The 15,212-nt window shown below is 35.2% G+C and overlaps 1 protein-coding gene across 1 annotated transcript in view; it reads left to right on the top strand.

Moving 5' to 3' along the window:
- The window catches only part of LOC122045499 (phospholipase D beta 1-like), a 49,391-nt gene extending 34,456 nt beyond the window's left edge, over positions 1-14,935 (top strand). Inside the window, exons 7-9 of the mRNA XM_042605742.1 lie at positions 1,436-1,600; positions 13,409-13,606; positions 14,180-14,935. Of these exons, the coding sequence (XP_042461676.1) occupies positions 1,436-1,600; positions 13,409-13,606; positions 14,180-14,473 (657 nt within the window). The 3' untranslated portion in view covers positions 14,474-14,935. The remainder of the gene's footprint in view (positions 1-1,435; positions 1,601-13,408; positions 13,607-14,179) is intronic.
- The last annotated feature ends 277 nt before the right edge of the window (positions 14,936-15,212 follow it).

Raw genomic sequence — 15,212 nt, 5'->3', positions numbered from 1 at the left:
CCCATTCAAGTCTCTGAGCTCTCGCCGAGAGGACGTGGGCAAGCTGATCATCAGATTGATCTCGTGCGATGAAGCCCACATTGCTCTTATGAAGCAGGATGAAAGTGAGGTGAAAGTCCAACAACTACTAGTAAATTTTGTGATTTAGTGCCCGATGTTCTTTTTGAGCTAACACCTGGCACTATAAACTCGAGGACGAGTTATTTTTAACCCGAGGCGACTGATGTAGGAAGATTCATTGAATCTTTTTTATTATTTTTAGTTAATTATTATTTTTAGTAAATTATTATTTTTTGTATTTTTGTTATTTTAGGTATTTTTGGTATTTTTTATTTTTTTGTATTTTGATTTTGTTTAGGAATTTTAGGATTCTTTCTTTTAGAATTTCTTTTCTTTCTTTGCATCTTAAAAATTTAGGTCTATATGTTAGGATTTCTTTACTTTCTTTGAGTCTTAAGGTTTAAAGTCTATATAAATGTGTTTAGCTATTTGAGAGATTATCCTTAGTTATTAAATAATACTTTTTGGGGGAAAATCTGGAGGACAGTGGTTCCTTTTCTTAATTTCCCCTTCTCGTTTGTCCGTAGGATAATGGCTATCCTGCCTGGCGTCACTTGTATTCTATCTAACAATACTGAGTTGGTCATAATTGACACAATATGATAGTCTATTAGTGGTAGGTCACAATGAAACTTGCTTTGGTACCTTAGTTCTAAATGAGATTAAACTAGGCATAACTTTTGTTATTTTTTATTTTTTTTATTTTTTTATTTGCAGTTTAATTCAATTTTGTTTTAGAGGACTGAGTTATAATTGAATTCACAATATCGATAACTAAGTTTTGATGGGATTTTAGCTTGAACCGACTTCGATTTGATATCAAACTAGTTAGATTTATGTGGGTGATCATTTGAAGTAAATGAGATTAATTTGGATTTATTATAGGGAAGTATTAGATAAATCAGGTTTATCTTCCTCCTTTTCTCCTCCCATGTCCTTAGCAAGATCGCTTGCTTCCCTTCCTCGCAGCTTGCAGTGTAATTTAAAGAGAGGGACGATTCTTCTCTCTCACCAGATGTGGAAATCCCAGAGAAGATGGAGTATGATGGCTCAACTTTCTCTCTTTCCATTTTGATTATCACCATTCCTTTTCCCCTTGTTTGAACATGTTGCTCTCAATTGACTATGCACGTTTTGAGGTATGACCATCCTTTTAGTGTAAAGCTTGATATGTATCTGCCAGAGATTTCATATTTACGTGTGAAAGTGATTATTCTTTTTCTGCAGCAAATATTATGCAATTTTGGAACTTCTAAAATTGAGTTGTTTTTTTCCCATTTATTCTATACAGACATGAGTAGCAAATGCCCACATTTCATATTAACATAAGAACAACATTATATTGAAGTTGGGATGTTTTTGTTGTTTTCTGCAGCACAAAACTATGCAAATGATGTACGAGACAATCTATACAGCCTTGAAGGAAGTTGGTATTGAGAATACTTATGAGCCACAAGATTATTTGAACTTCTTTTGCTTGGGGAATCGTGAAGTTTCTGATCTTAATAATTCAAATCAGATTGCAGAAAATTCTCCTCAAGTAATCCCTACCTTTCTATAATGGACACTTATGTGTATATGTTTTAGACTTGTATAGTTTTGTTCACATCCACATTTTCTACTAATGTCTCTGCTGTCTTGGTTTTACTTGTTTTCATCACAATGAACTATTCACCAAAGGGAACTCCTTGCTGCCATCTTTCTTTTTGTTTTTGTACCTAGTACATAATTTTGAAATATTTGCTGAATTAAGAAGCTGACTTCTTTGGGGGCAAATTTACACATTATACTATTTTTTATTATATGATAAATTCAAAGTGGAGCTAAAATCGCAGACAAAGAGGTTATGCTACTTAGACTTACATACGAGGATGAGACAGTTTTCACGTACGAGGACATGTGACAGTATGATCTAAAATTAGACATTTGATTTTTCCAGAATGAGGAGATAGGATCTCATAGATACTGGAACCAAATTCAGGATAACAATATTAAAAATACAAATACGAATATTTATTTAATATAGCTAAAATTATTCTATTAGCTTATGATATAAATTAGGTTAGATAACTTATCATAACTAATAATAACTTATAATATAATTTAAGTTCCTAATCTATATAACTTTGGTATTAACTTCTAATAACTAATGGTATAACTTATAATGCAACTTGCATAAGTTATCTAAGCTATATTATAGTATGTTATATGGAAATACAATATAAATTGTAATATAGTTATAATATACTATTCATACAAGTTCCTGTGGCGTCTATGGAGTTCTCCAGTATTGTTGTGTAGAGTACATCTAGCATTCCCAATTTGGATCAGACATGTGTCATGGGATTTTGATAAAGCTCATGGGAGGATAGTTGTAATTTTGTTTCCTAGGAAATCATGGTGTATGGGTTTGAACTGGTTGTCATTGTTGGATCTAGACAATACATGTATCAAGATTGGAGGAAAGCGATAAGGTCCCTCCTTGGAATTATTCATGCAAGGAAACGGATGTGGACTCTCATCTCTCACTGTAAGACAACACCCTCCTCATCTCTCGTGATCACGTAAGGGTGTGTCGTTCCCCATGTTGGCCCCTAGCGGCCGGCGAGAAGAGGGTGAATTGTCCTACACAAAGAAAACAAATACCTTTCTCAATCCTATAGCTTGATTAAGACAAACACTTGTACAAAAGAATTAAGAAACTAATTAATTAAAGAGAGGAAATATTTACTTGGGTTGCAATCAGAGGATTGCTAATTCAAGGCAATTAAAGCTCACTAGAAATCTCCTTTAGACAGAGTAGCCTCTTACAATGTTGACAGCTCACAAACAAAGTAGTAGAACAAAAAGAGAATTGTTTACAAGTGTTGTTCTGAACTACTGAGATCAGGGTTGTATTTATAGCCCTGATCCGGGCGTCTGGAAGGGTTCCTGGTGCCTGGGCATGGATAAAACTTTATCCACATCGCAACGGATCACATCGCAATGGCTTTGGATAAACTCTTTGGTTTAAGCGGACCAGCTCCCGACGCCCAGACCCTTATAAATCTTATCCGCATCGCTGAGCACGTCGAGGTGCCCTTGGGTTGCATCGGGGGATCCAAGCGCCCGGACCAAGTATGGGCACTCGGACTGCAGTCAACTTCGAGTTGACTTTCAGTTCCGGTCTTCCACTCCGGCTCCGCTCGCTTGGGTGATTTCGGTCATCCGGAATAGGCCTCACCCGAACCCATTTTTCATCCTTCCGCTCCGACTTTTCGTCCCTCGGAAACGCCGCGCGCTCCCTTCTCGTCCGTCATCGTACTCTTACGTAGCACCTTGTCTCTCGAACACACCGAGCCCGTTGACTCTCTCCCGTGCCATCCTCGCTAGCTGTATCTTTCGCTCGAATTCTTGTGCTCCTAAGTTCCTGCACACTTAGATACAAGGCATCAAACCACAACAGGCCTAACTTAACTTGATTGATCATATCAAAACTACCACGGGGTACTTACAATCTCCTCCTTTTTTCCGTGAGCAAACCAAGTTAAGTTAGGATAAAAATAAAAACAAAAACAGTTTGGTAACAAGTATATAATTTGCAAAAAAAAAATGTGCAAAAATCAAAATGTACCCTCCCCCTAGATTTAACCTCTAATTCTCCCCCTTTAATCACATTAAAAATAAGGGTATGTTAGAAAATAACTTTAAGTAAATTCAAAATAGAGTCTAAGAGATAAAAATACAGTGACTATTATCTAGAAAATCATGAACTTTAAATTTTGAAAATCTGAATTTTTACAATTTATAAACTATTTTTGGAAAAAAGTAATTTGAAAAATATTTTTAATCGCGGAAAAATTATGAAAATTTTTATAATGGTTAAACAGCTATATCCAAACCAGATATCTATTGCATGCAACCATTCTTTGTTCTTCACGCAACAATTCTTCAAGACATCTATCCAAGGAAGGGACAAGATTTCTATTCAGTAATCCAGCCTGTGCCTCAGTTTCATCACAAATTGATCACGTCTACTATCTTGATGAATTGCTTGAAGGCTGGCTAAGGCCTCTTTAGGTACCTTTGAATAGATAAGACTAGAATATTTACTCCATAGATTAATAAATCCAGAATAATACTACTCAATAAGGAGATTACCTTGACTAAAATTACCAATCTCAAGTTCTAGTTGAAATCATCTTGTAGTGTTATCTTGATGATATATGCGTTGCTGATAATCCCACATCTCTTTTGCTGTACTAAAGGAACGTAAATTGTTCACCATATGAGGTTCAATAGAACCTAAAACCCAAGAGATGATTTGAGCATCCTTTGCCTCTCATTGACTAAGTTCTGTACCTTCTTTAGGAGCATGAGCAGACCCGTTAATGTGATAACAAAGCTTCTTCGCTTTCAGAAACATTATGAACTGAAATTTCGATGCTGCATAATTCTTTCCTGTAAATTTAATAGTCAAAGTTTGTGTATACATTTTTTCAAGAAAATTCTTAGCAGACATTCTTCTAAACAAAATGAAATCTCAAAGCCAAAGTTGTTGATCAGAAATTAATCAACTAAAAAAAATGAAAGCACACTAGAAAACTCTGTAAAACAGAAGCAAAATATACTGATAAAGATTTGAAGATTCAGTTACGAATTTTAGAAACTTGCTATGATACCATGACAAGATTTGATGAAATGGCTAAATGCCCTTTTCTTTGATGATCTTTCCTTTAAATAAGAATTGTTGTATAACCTATTTTAGACAAAAAAATTTATTTATAGCAATTACACTAATTACTGCTAATCTACTTTAGGTAAGAATATATACAGTAATTATTGCTAATTTGTTTTAGATAAGAATATATACAGCTAATATACAAATTATGGTAAATTAGATCTTGAAATCTCAGCCATAATTGCTGTCATAATTTTAGCAATTGATGGTCCACAATCTCTCCCATTGATAGAAGGAAGTGCATGATATCTCATAAAGAATCCAATGAATAGAAAATAATTAATGTTATCATTCTTCATTAATTTGTTAACATAATTTTTTTAAAAAAATTTCTCTTAGACTGTTTCATCATTTCTCGTGTTTGCTCTTTTACACTCTTTTATATATATATAAAGAGCAAATGACATGCAATTTGCCTAATGAAGAATGCCTCGTATATAGGGATGAATGACCTACAATCCATCTAGAATGAAATGCATCCTAAACATATATAAATATAGTAAAGATGTATCGTATATACATGGGATGAACGATCAACAATCCATCCAATACTAAATATATTATATATAAATGTAAGATAAGGATGAATGACCCATAATTCATTAAGAAGGATGCATTTTATACAGGGATGGATGATTTGTAATTCACTCATAACGAATTGCATTTTAAACATATATAGATATATATATAGCGTGAACGACTTGCAATCTATCTTAGGGATGGCAATGGGGAAGGGCAGGGGCGGGTTCCCCATCCCCGCCCCGGAATTTTATCCCCTCCCCCATCTAATCAGGGAATCCTCATTCTTGAACCCACGGGGATTAAATCTTCATCCCCACCCCCATCCCGCATTGACTTGGCAAAAAAAAAAAAAAAATTCAACACCTTTCATACAAATATTAATACAAAACTCCAATGCATATATAATAACATTAATAGTCTATGATTTAATAAATAGAAAAGATGAAACTCCATCATTATCATCACCATCATCATATTACTTTCTTCTCCATTATGTCGCCTCACCACATCCATCATTCTATGGAGTTTCTTCTATAGAGTTACTGTTAGTGCATGAGCATGACTCAGGCTCCTACAAAATAATAAGACATATAGAAAAAAGATTAATTAAATTTAAAACACTTTAATACAATAACAAATATATCTTATCTTTATATCAGAATTATTGTCAAACTTTTGATCATTGGACGTTGTAGAATCTAATAAGACAAAATAAATAACAAATATTATAATGAAAAACAATAAAGAAAGTATTAGAAATAATTTCATTTAAAAACTATTTAATATCTTGAATTTCACTTCTTAACCAATCTTAAGCACACATCAAAGCCTCCACAGTTTTAGGATGATGTCTACTATGGTGAGCACTTAAAACTCTCCCACTAGTATTAAATGTTGATTCGGAAGCAACGATCATTATAAGAACGGCCAACACATCCTTAGCAATATCATGCAAAATGGGATATTTGATCCTATTGGTCTTCCACCAACATAAGATATCAAGTTCACTTGTTCTTGGCAAAAGAGACTTTCTAAATAATAATCCAAGTCTGACTTCTCATGTTCAATACTAGTATTAGAATCCATGAACATCTTAAATTTATCAGCATAACTACCATGCTTAGGAAGTGGAGACCTTAAAGAAGAAGAAGATTGTGAATCTTTCACTTCTTGTGATTGTTTGGATTTCTTCTCGTACTCTTTAACCACGTCACACAACTTTTTCTTTAGTTTGTCAATCTCATATGAAGACATATCACCATAAATAAGAGGATAATAGAATTGAATTGTCTTCAGCTTGTACATAGGATCTAAAATACTCCCAATTGCCAATAAACAATTCATCACATCCCAATACTTGTCAAACTTTACTTTCATATTTTTTGCCATTGTTTTCACCACATTATCATCCGAGAGAAGTCAATCACCAATTGCCAACTTAATATCGCAAATAGTTGAGAAGAAAAGATTTATAGTGGGATACTTGGTCCCCAAAAACAACTATGTGGCATCGTCAAACATCTCCAATTTAGAAGAAATCTCTCTTACTTTTGACCAATCTTCTTGTGTGGGAACTCTTTTATATAAAGTCTCATGTTTTTTCAAACGAGCAAACACAACTTCATATTCCAATGCAGTGTTAAGCATTAAATATGTAGAGTTCCATTGTGTTTTGCAATCAAGTTCCAGTTTCTTTGTGCTTGGAACCTTTATTTGTCGAGCTGTTTCAATAAAATTTTCATCTCTCTTTGGCGTTGTTGTCTAAAATGCGACACTATAACGAATTGTTTCAATACTCACTAATTAATTCTAGTCCATCCCTCACAACCAAATTCAAAATATGGGCACAACACCACATGTGAAATAATTTTCCTTCTAAGATAAGTGAACTCGGAGGAAGCTTGTCTAGAATAAGCTCAATCATAACATCATTAATTGTGCAATTATCAACAGTTAAAATAGATAACTTAGGATCCAAGTTTCGATCCAAGTTCCAATCCAAGAGGCAATCAATAAGGGCATTTGGGAGGACCTCAACAATATATGGATACGACACATATATAAACCTAGTAAAAAAAGAAATATAATAAATTTAAATGATAATAGTAATATTAGTAATGGTAAATACAAGTATAAAATTAAAGAGAAAAAATTTTACCAGACAAGCTGACTTTGTAATTTCCATGAAACATCGATGAAGTGTGAAGTGATGGCCATGAATCCTCTTTTCTGATTACTTGATGTCCACATAACAGTTGTCAACACAATTCGACTAGCATTTGAGTCTAATAATTTCATTGTTTTATTTCTTTCATACTCGAATATCTCATGATGTCATTCTTGATTGTGTTTCGGGAAACAACTTTAAATATTGGTTGAAGGCATGAGAGTACCTTCTAAGCCCACATGATCAACCATAGATAACAGGTACTCATGCAATATAATCATATTTGCAAGCTTTGCTTCGCGTGATCTTGGTTAAAATGGTATGTCCCAAGCTGCGTTGTCCCATAATTTGGATTTTGTTGGGTGCAATAGTGATTGTTTTATGGTCTTCTATTTTTTGTGCAAGCATGTTTTTATGTGGTCAAGTAAATGCTTGGTACCATTCTTAGTTTCACCACATAAGGTCTTCTTGCAATAATTGCAGACCGTTTTCCATTTTCCTCCAATTAGCTTTTTCTCTAAAGGATCCCATGCAATAGATCTATATTTTTTTCTTTCCACCTTTTGTATCCACAATTTCAACATCTAAAGCCTTATTTAGAGTCAGAACACTCTCATTTTGCGAATGCGATGCTGTCGATGCAAGAACTTGACTTCCCACAGTTTGAGTAGTTTGCATAGCATCCTCATCCTCGTTATCATTAATTTCCATCTTAAAGATATATCATAATATCAAAAAATCATATTCTACTCATCCAAATATCCCCACATTAACAAGAACTTGTAAAGTAAAAAATTGACTTATTTTAAGGTAAGCCTGTGTTATGAGATATTAATAGTGTGTGAAAGCAAAATACGCAAACTCTATTGCATAAATGAAAACACAAGACCTATTGTCGTTTGCCACATTAAGTCTTGATTTCATATTGCTTGTCCAGGGGTGTTTGTTTATGGTCATGCTTCTCTTTTTCTTTTCAATTTTTTTCATATCTAATTTACCCACTTCTATATTTCTAAATCCTAAACTTCTTGGATATAACAGCTCTTAAGTAATTTTAAGGGAATGAACTAGGTCCGATAGAAATAGAAATATTAATTTAAGAAATTATTTGAGAAATTGGCACAAATAAAAACTTGAAATATGGCTCACTGACGAGAGCAACTGTTGAAATATTAAACAACGGTGGAAGCTAAGTGGAGATGTGACTGACGGTGGCAGGTACCAACAGGCAAGAGTCGATCTGCCGATGGGAGATGTAGATTGCTGATGGGGATAGGAGACGACAAACAAGAGATGCAAAGTCCAAAGATTGATGGCATACGAGGATGTGTAAGTTGACGGGAGACTAGAGAGGTGTAGGCAAAGATCGAAGGGAGTGACGTAGTGGAGATCAATGCAAGCAAAGGCTGAAGATCAAAGGGAGTGGTGCCGGGCCGACGTCGGTAAATATCGATGTGAGTGAAGACTGAAGATCGAAGGGAGCGCCACCGTCGGAGATCGATGCGATGCGAGCAAGGATGATTAGGGTATGGATTTATTATTATTATTATTATTATTATTATTATTATTATCAGAGCGGTTCGAGGCGGGGATGCTATTCCCATACCCGCTCCGATTTAAATGCGGAGATTTGAAAATTCCCGAACCCGAATCCATACCTGAAATAGCTCTTGGAACCTGCCCCCATTTCGAGTTTTCCCCACGGGGCCTCGAACCCGTGGAGAACATTGGCATCCTTAATCCATCCCGTTATGATGTATAGTATATACATGGGATGAATGACCAATAATCCATTCAATATGAAATGAATCATATATAAATGTAAGATGAGGGTGAACGCCCCATAATTCACCCAAGAAGGATACATCGTATATAAGAGTGAATAACCCGCAATTCACTCGTAGCTAAATGTTTCATGTGCATGCACATATACATACATATATAGGGTGAATAACTCGCAATTCATCCCGTGAGTAAAACATCTCATACAATTTGGATGAAGCCTAGGAATGCGCAAAAAGACTCAAAGAGTCTTTTTTTTAAGCTCAGAGCAAAGGCTCTATAATTATAAGATTTATCAAATTCTTATTCTGAGATAAATAGTCTTGCACTTTTTTTTTTGAAGTGTGGAGCCAAAGCTCCATGAGTCCTAAGTTACATTTATTTCGTTGTTAACTTGGTTAACTATATCACACAACTTCAAAACACAGAGTCGAAGTTCTTTCATATTATTTATTGGGCAAGTTTAGCATAATCAATTATTTAATTCAATTTTACTAAAATTCTCATAGTAGTTAAAGGGACTATTCTATGTTTCTATAAATTTTCTTTTAATTTAGAATTATTTGGTTATAGCCTAATTATTAAGTTTCGGAAAAAAGATAAAACAACTAAGTAACTAGGATACAAATATAACAAGCAATTTAGGGAAAGTTTCTTAAGCAACAAGAGTAATAATGATCACAACTAATTCCTTTTGCTAAATTAAAAATAATAGATAATTTATGACATCTATTTTATCTAATTAATCATGTATAAGGTAATTCAAAAGAATCGAGCACAAAAATCCACCTGAGTAAATCCAAGTCACTTTGGTTGAAGGGCTCTTAGTTAAGGTTCACTTTGCTAGAAGAATTTAGGCAAAGAGTGACACAGGTCGGCGGTGTTGTGGAATTGTAGCGTTGCGAGGATGTTGTGTTGCAGCGACGTTGTCGCGCGATGATGGAAATAGGTTGGCTAGCGAGAACAGTAGCTTGTGATGGTGCTGGCGGCTTGTGATGGGAGCGGCAACGCGTGTGATGGTGGTGGTGGCTTGCAATAGAATTGACAATGACTTTAACGTGCAATGACAATGGTGGCATTGGCGTGCGACAACAATGGCAACATGAGGAGAGAAATTTAAGGTTTGGGGGTAAGGAGAAAGATAGAGTTTGGAAGGAAAAAAAAAGGTGAACGCATGCACAGGAGTGAGGAGGAAAAGAGGATCTGGTTATTTAATGGCCGTTTTGCAAAAAGGTCCAAATATTTCCAAAAATTCCAGATAAGATCTTTGAAAGTTTCAATAGTATAACAATGACACCTCAAAAATTTTAAACATTTTATTTTTTGATCGAGGTTATCTTGAGATATTGATTATTTTATTGCAAACTGGGTGGACTCTCCTATAGATAGGCAATCACCACTTGGGTTATTGTATCCTCATAGCAGGGAATCTTATTTCTTGGCAAAGTTGTGGTAACGTCTAAATGTAGAGGCAGAATATGGGGTTACGTCCTTAACAATGTGCAAGCTTATTTGTGTTGAGCATTTTATGACCAAGCTAGGATACATCCCTGCAAAGCCAATGAAGATTTAATGTGAAAATTACACTCTACTACATATAGTCTCAAATCGAATCTAGTATTATATAAGAGGACAAAGCATGTAGAGATAAACTACACTTCATCAGAGAGAAGATTTTTGCTAATGAGACCATCATTTTCTTTGTCTATTCTAACAATTCGTTGGCAGATTCATTAACTAAATTTTTAAGAGGGTTATAGTTGAATATATCTATAGTTGCTATTCTATAAAATATTCAAATCAGCTTAAGATGGAGTTTTATGGTCCAATAATTATTATACTATGGGATTGTCGTCCTATCATATTTCATGTAACTAATAACATCCATATATAGGTAGTGGAGGGCTACCTACGGTTAATTAGAATTAGTCCCCTAAGCTAACAATATGCTTCTGCACTCAAAAAGAATTTGTAACTTTCACACATTTTTAAAATATGAACCTTCATTGCTTCCTTATATGTCTACTATGAAGCACCTGCGAGATCTCATGATCAACAGGAACTTGAAATGATACCCACACTTCCATATTAGTTAATGGTGTTAGCAATGCTTCAATAGCCTCAATATCAAGAGGAAAATATTTACCTGCACTACTTCATGATATGTTTACAATGAACCACTCATGATATCTTGTGATCCACAAGAACCTAAAATTATCCCCACACATCCAAATTTAAACTTAGTCATTAATAGATTTGGATCCATTAAATTCGTTGAACCATACTCATCATCATCAACATGCTATCATTTGTTGTCTTCCTCTTCCTCCCTCTCCCTCATCTCCACTAGATTAGTTGGTGATTGCCTTATTCTTTATTGTGCAAGACCATATCAAGTCCTACTATGATAATACTTACCTGTACTAGTTGAAAATGTGAAGATAGATATGAAATCATCTATATATATAGAATAAAGTGATGAGGGTGTTCAATCTCAAAGAATGGGTTTGAGACTTGAGAGCCTCCTAGTGTTGCGGAAATTCACCACCAGTTATCCTATATATGCCATTTATCTGCATTCTTTCCATTCTTCTTGTGTTAGATGAAGGGTCTTAAGCATGTCACTAATAGAGAAAATGCATACCAATTGACATTTTGAGTAGCCAATCAATTAAATGGCAAGATAGTATTGTTGAGAAAAATATCTTCCAAAGGTACACAATAATTGGGTTAAATAACACCACCTCCACTTAGTTAGAAAGGAATTTTCAATCAAAGTTAATTTTTCTAGCCCATCAGGAGCTTTTGTTCATTAAATAACACTTCATGTGGCTTATTCTTAATATTGGTTATCGGGCTGCTGCCTTCCCATAAGAAACTCCTATAGAATCTATCATATGCTTCATTCACTCACTTAGGAATTTAATAAACACCCATGTAGTTTGCCAGAATGGCTAAGAATGCACTTTTCTTGATCAGGACTTCACCCATAGAGGAGAGGAGCAAGTAGTCTAAATAGGGCTTTTTGCATTAACTTCATTGACGGTGGATACACAATCCTCGTGGCTTTTCACAGAACAAAAAACCAAATAGCCTTTAGGGAGTGATCTAAGTCACCTTCAGGTATCAAACCCATTGTTTATTAGATTGTCGATATGAAGTCAATGATTAATCTTGAAGTCATTTGAAAAAGGTGTAGTACCTTCATTATAGTGGCTTTTTGCTTCTCTATGTCAATCCAAACAATCTTTGTATCACAAGAAATTTACAAAGTTTCTTCCCATTGCAGTGATGGAAGGGTTATCCTCGGAGATTGTCTTTTGCAACTTCATTGGAGCAAACACTCATGTCTTTCGCAACTTCATGATTATATTGAGGGCTTCAATGTTAATTAAGTTGAGAAAGGTAGACAGTGAGTTCTATTTGAGCCACTGTTCTAATTGAACCCAATGGTTGACGCCCTATTTATTTATGAAATCCAACTTCCCAGTGCGTTTGACATTGAGTGGTGTATGTCAATTGACAATATTAAAAGCCTTGAAGAAGTGCAATTTGAGCGAGAAGACAGAGTGAAGTGAAGTGCGGAACTGGTGGAGCATGTGAGCATTCACAAAGGAATTTCTGGTCCATCAAACTTTGATCAAAGAAGATTGTTATTGGTTAATTAGGGCATTAGCAAGAGCACGAGTATAGACGATGATAATCTGTGAGCTCATATTTGAAGGTGTAAAAGTGCTTGACAAGTCGAACAATACATTTAATAGTGGTTTGCATGTGGTTCAGTCATGTTGAGGACTAGGCATTGTAGTGGTAGGTGGTTGAAGGATGCAAAGTTGTCATCAGAGATGGAAATCCTAGCTCATATCAGGAGGAAGATCATGCTGGAGACAGTCTGGCTCCCATAGTATGCTGGTATAGCTACAAATATTTGGAAACCCATAAAATTGATGTTTGAATCAACACCAAGCTTAGCCATCATCCAAACCAACATCAGTTTTGCTCTTTTCCCCTTTGCTAATATGCTTTGTGCAGAACCCCTTTGCTCTTCATCTTGTGTTTAACTATCATATATGTGCATGTATTGATAAAAGATGATGTTTGTTTCACTTAGAAGGACCGTAATTTATAACAAAACCTAATGATTCTTATTTCTTCAGGCACTTGCAAAGAAAAGCAGACGCTTCATGATATATGTGCACTCAAAGGGCATGATAGTGGATGATGAATATGTTATTATAGGATCAGCAAATATCAACCAGAGGTCCTTGGAAGGTACCAGGGATACAGAAATTGCAATGGGCGCATACCAACCAGAGCATACATGGGCAAGAAAACTCTCTGGTCCCCGGGGACAGGTAACTACTCTCAATTAATGTTATGTTTCTACAATGTTCATACAACTACTGCCCATCTTCATTCCTCTAATTTTGAGGGAAAATTTATCATCTAAACAAAGACTTCATGACAAATTTCTGTCATTTTGGCATTGACTTATAAGGAAACTATATATTTGTTTCCTTCTGCTAATATCTTTCTTGGGATATCCCCATTTGTACAAAGCTAATATAATGCATTGGTTTAATAAATCAGTTTGAGAGTTCACTATGCTTTGCTTTGAAGATCCTTTTTTAATATGTATGCGTGTCTGTGTATTTGAAGTATTCATCTTGATGTGTGTGTGTGTGTATTTGAAGCATTTGTCTTGATGTTAGGTATTCCATAGAGCATAAATTTTGGTTCCCCTTTGGCCATAAAAGTGTTTCAGGTAAATAAGTTTTCAATGTTTGAACCCCATGTACTAGGTTAAGGCTTCTTTTGTTCTTTAAAGAATGAAAAACTAGGCAGATAAATTTCTTTGAATGGAATTTGATTATTCTATCTGTTGCAATTTCTTTGTTTCTAATTTTGTTAGTTAATCAAACATGCAGATTTTCGGTTATAGATTGGCATTGTGGGCTGAGCACCTTGGAACCCTTGAGGAATGTTTTGCTTCACCTGAGAGCGTTGAATGTATGAGAAGGATTCGCAACCTTGGTCTACGGAATTGGAGACAATATGTGGCTGACGACATTACTGAAATGAAGGGCCACTTATTGAATTACCCAGTGGAAGTTGATAGGCAAGGCAAGGTGAAACCTATTCCTGGCTATGAAACTTTCCCAGACATTGGTGGCAATATCTGTGGATCATTTTTTGGCATTCAAGAGAACCTTACCATATGAGTTTTGTTCTTCACAATTGTATAGATCAATCCAAACAGTTGAGACTCAGTTTCGATCATTGTACCATTATATATGGATCAAACACTTCCAGAATGGCCTCCCTGTTCACTAGATTAAACCTGCTTCATTTTCAGCCATTTACATCTGCTGACTGAAGGTATCCATCAAGTCTAAAATTGTAGCGGAGCTTAAGCATTATTCATCTTCATGATCTCAAGTTTTTTGTCACCAAACGAGATTCTGCAAAAGAAAAATAAAAAGCTTTGCTGAGTGTAGGTTTTCAGCCTCCTTTGTGACTTCTTTATGTTGCAACTTCAGCAATGTAAAGCTATGGGCTTGTGTACTTAACTCAATCCCATTGCATCCTTTTTAGTGTTATGTGAATTTAGCTGTTAAATTAATGCCATACATTACTTTTAGTATTAAAGGTCTTTTGTATCCTGGAATTTTTGGGCACAATAAATTGCAAGGGAACTTTTGTCTTTACATAAGCAAAGCCCCTCGAAAGGGATCGTCGAACACTACATCCTAACTACATAACCAGGTGGAGTTTTACCATTGCCAAGGTGTGATCAGCCAAGGTGGATGATCCGTCGGACGGATAGACAGAAGAAACTTCCTGTGGCAATATGCAAATAGTTTTACTAATCATCAATTGTATAGGCACTAGCATTTGTTGTGAGGACCTATTTAGGACTTGCACTCATCAGAACATCTTGATTGTAATGAATAATTGTGA

The sequence above is a fragment of the Zingiber officinale genome, chromosome 2B (genome assembly GCF_018446385.1).
Source record: "Zingiber officinale cultivar Zhangliang chromosome 2B, Zo_v1.1, whole genome shotgun sequence".
Taxonomy (NCBI): Eukaryota; Viridiplantae; Streptophyta; class Magnoliopsida; order Zingiberales; family Zingiberaceae; genus Zingiber; species Zingiber officinale.
This window is presented reverse-complemented; position numbering and strand designations above follow the sequence as displayed.